The sequence below is a fragment of the Carlito syrichta genome, unplaced genomic scaffold (genome assembly GCF_000164805.1).
Source record: "Carlito syrichta isolate Samal-C Ts95f unplaced genomic scaffold, Tarsius_syrichta-2.0.1 Scaffold302727, whole genome shotgun sequence".
Classification (NCBI taxonomy): Eukaryota; Metazoa; Chordata; class Mammalia; order Primates; family Tarsiidae; genus Carlito; species Carlito syrichta.
The window spans coordinates 303,617-305,525 of NW_007246823.1; the positions used below are offsets into that span (position 1 = coordinate 303,617).

General features: G+C 37.3%; 1 protein-coding gene across 2 annotated transcripts in view; it reads left to right on the plus strand.

Moving 5' to 3' along the window:
• The window catches only part of TMEM87B (transmembrane protein 87B), a 62,235-nt gene extending 60,554 nt beyond the window's left edge, over positions 1-1,681 (plus strand). For both annotated transcript variants that reach the window (XM_008057097.2, XM_021711842.1), the window contains exon 19: positions 368-1,681. In XM_008057097.2, coding sequence (XP_008055288.1) covers positions 368-427 — 60 coding nt within the window. In that variant the 3' untranslated portion in view covers positions 428-1,681. The remainder of the gene's footprint in view (positions 1-367) is intronic.
• The last annotated feature ends 228 nt before the right edge of the window (positions 1,682-1,909 follow it).

The window sequence follows — 1,909 nt, forward strand, 5'->3', positions numbered from 1 at the left end:
CTCAGCCTTCCAAGTAGCTGGAACTACAGGCGCACGCTACCACACTTGGCTAATTTTTTTTGATTTATTGTAGAGACGTGGTCTCGCCAAGTTGCCCCGGCTGGTCTCGAACCTGCGGGCTCAGGCAATCCACTCACCTCAGCCTCCCAAAGTGCTGGGATTATAGGCTGAGCCACCGAGCCTGGCCAAGTATTACAATTTTAATACAGTTTATTCCTCTCTTATAATGTATACACTTTTTTGGGGCACCTTCTGTATTTAGTTCTCCCAAACTGTGGCTACTGAAAGATTAGAAAATTTTTGTTAGGGTTCTAGAAGCAGCATCAACATGTTGACACATACTACCTTCTTCTTTTGTCTTCTTTAGGAAATTATGACCAGATCTGAAATGGCTGAAAAAATGTTCTCTTCAGAAAAGATAATGTGATTGGAACCCATATGAATGAAAACTAGTTAACCTTGAAGGACTGTCCTTCATCAAGACGGAAAGAGAGCTTTGTTTTGATGCAGCATAACAAGTGTTATTATGTTATCTTCGAAATCTGTGTATTAATGAAGAATTCAGGTAGCAGGACAGTTCTGCAGTCCCTTTAAAGCTGACTCTTGGATGTCAGTTAATGTCCAGTAAATTGCCTGGATTTGGAAATAATCTGAAAAGTATGATAAAGATATCTGCACAAATGCCTTTGAGCTGATGGGTAGCAGGCATGTGGATTTGGGTTTTTTCTCTTTTCTCTGGAACAGATGACAATTCGAGATTTATACAATTTTTAAAAATAAATACTCCTGCTATTCTTTCTAGTCACTCTTGAGAGAGAAACATTCTTCTGAAGTGTAGTGTAGCAGTGTCTCCATGTATTGGGTTTAGAGATACAACAAGTTTCTTTGACTTTTATATGGAAGTGATTTGATACTAAGTTACCTTGGTTAACATTGGAACATAGGCATGTTTATATGTTTAATTCCCCCCCCCGGCCCTTTTGTGGTGGCACAAAGCTCTTGTTTGTAAGTATCACCGTGCACATCAAATTATGGAGTTAGATCTTCTCTGAGCTCAGGGGAACACAAGTGCACAGAGGGAGAAGCCCTGAGGGTCACCTCCAAAGATGTGCTCTGCCATTGTCCCTCACTCAGGCTGTGTACATGTGCTGAATCTGCCAGGGCAGGTGGTGGACACCTGGCTACGTGACTTTCTCCAGAGCACTTCCTCCCTGTCAAGCTGGGAATCCCATTATCAGTGAACCCTGTGGAAATGAGAATTGCATCCTTTACATAATCTTGGCATATTATATTTCATAATAAAAATATATATTTAACTGCACAGAACGTCATTGTTAATCTTGTAATTAATCTCTTAATCTTCAACCATGTTTTGTACCTTATTTTGTTTACATTATATATTTATAGTGTGTGATTTGAAATTTTTTGTTTAAATGTCTTTTTTTAAAAAATGTAGAATGTTCTAAACTTGAAAGGCAATTGAATGTAGTATGATGAAAATGTGACTATTTTGCTACTTTCATGACCAAAGATACAGGGCTAGTGGACGTTTATAATAGTAATTAAAGTTAAAATCATGTATGTCTTGTCTTTGAAGGAGTTCTAAACTTGCAAATTGAGAATGAATTTAGAGAATTTTGATTAAGAAAACATTAAAATCTTAACTTGTAACTTAAAAGTACAAACACTTAAAATGTAACCTCTAATTTTTTTTTTACTATGAAGCCACAAAAAAAATTTGTTCTTTTCCTTCAGAAGCCTACCTTCTGAATTTACTTTTGTTTACTCATTTCAGAGGGGTTAATTGAGAAGACCTATTTCTGGTAGTGATGTTTCTTGAAAGATGCCGGCAGATATGTTTTCAGTAGTGACCATGTGGGAAGTGAGCAGACTTGGCAGATATCACTGA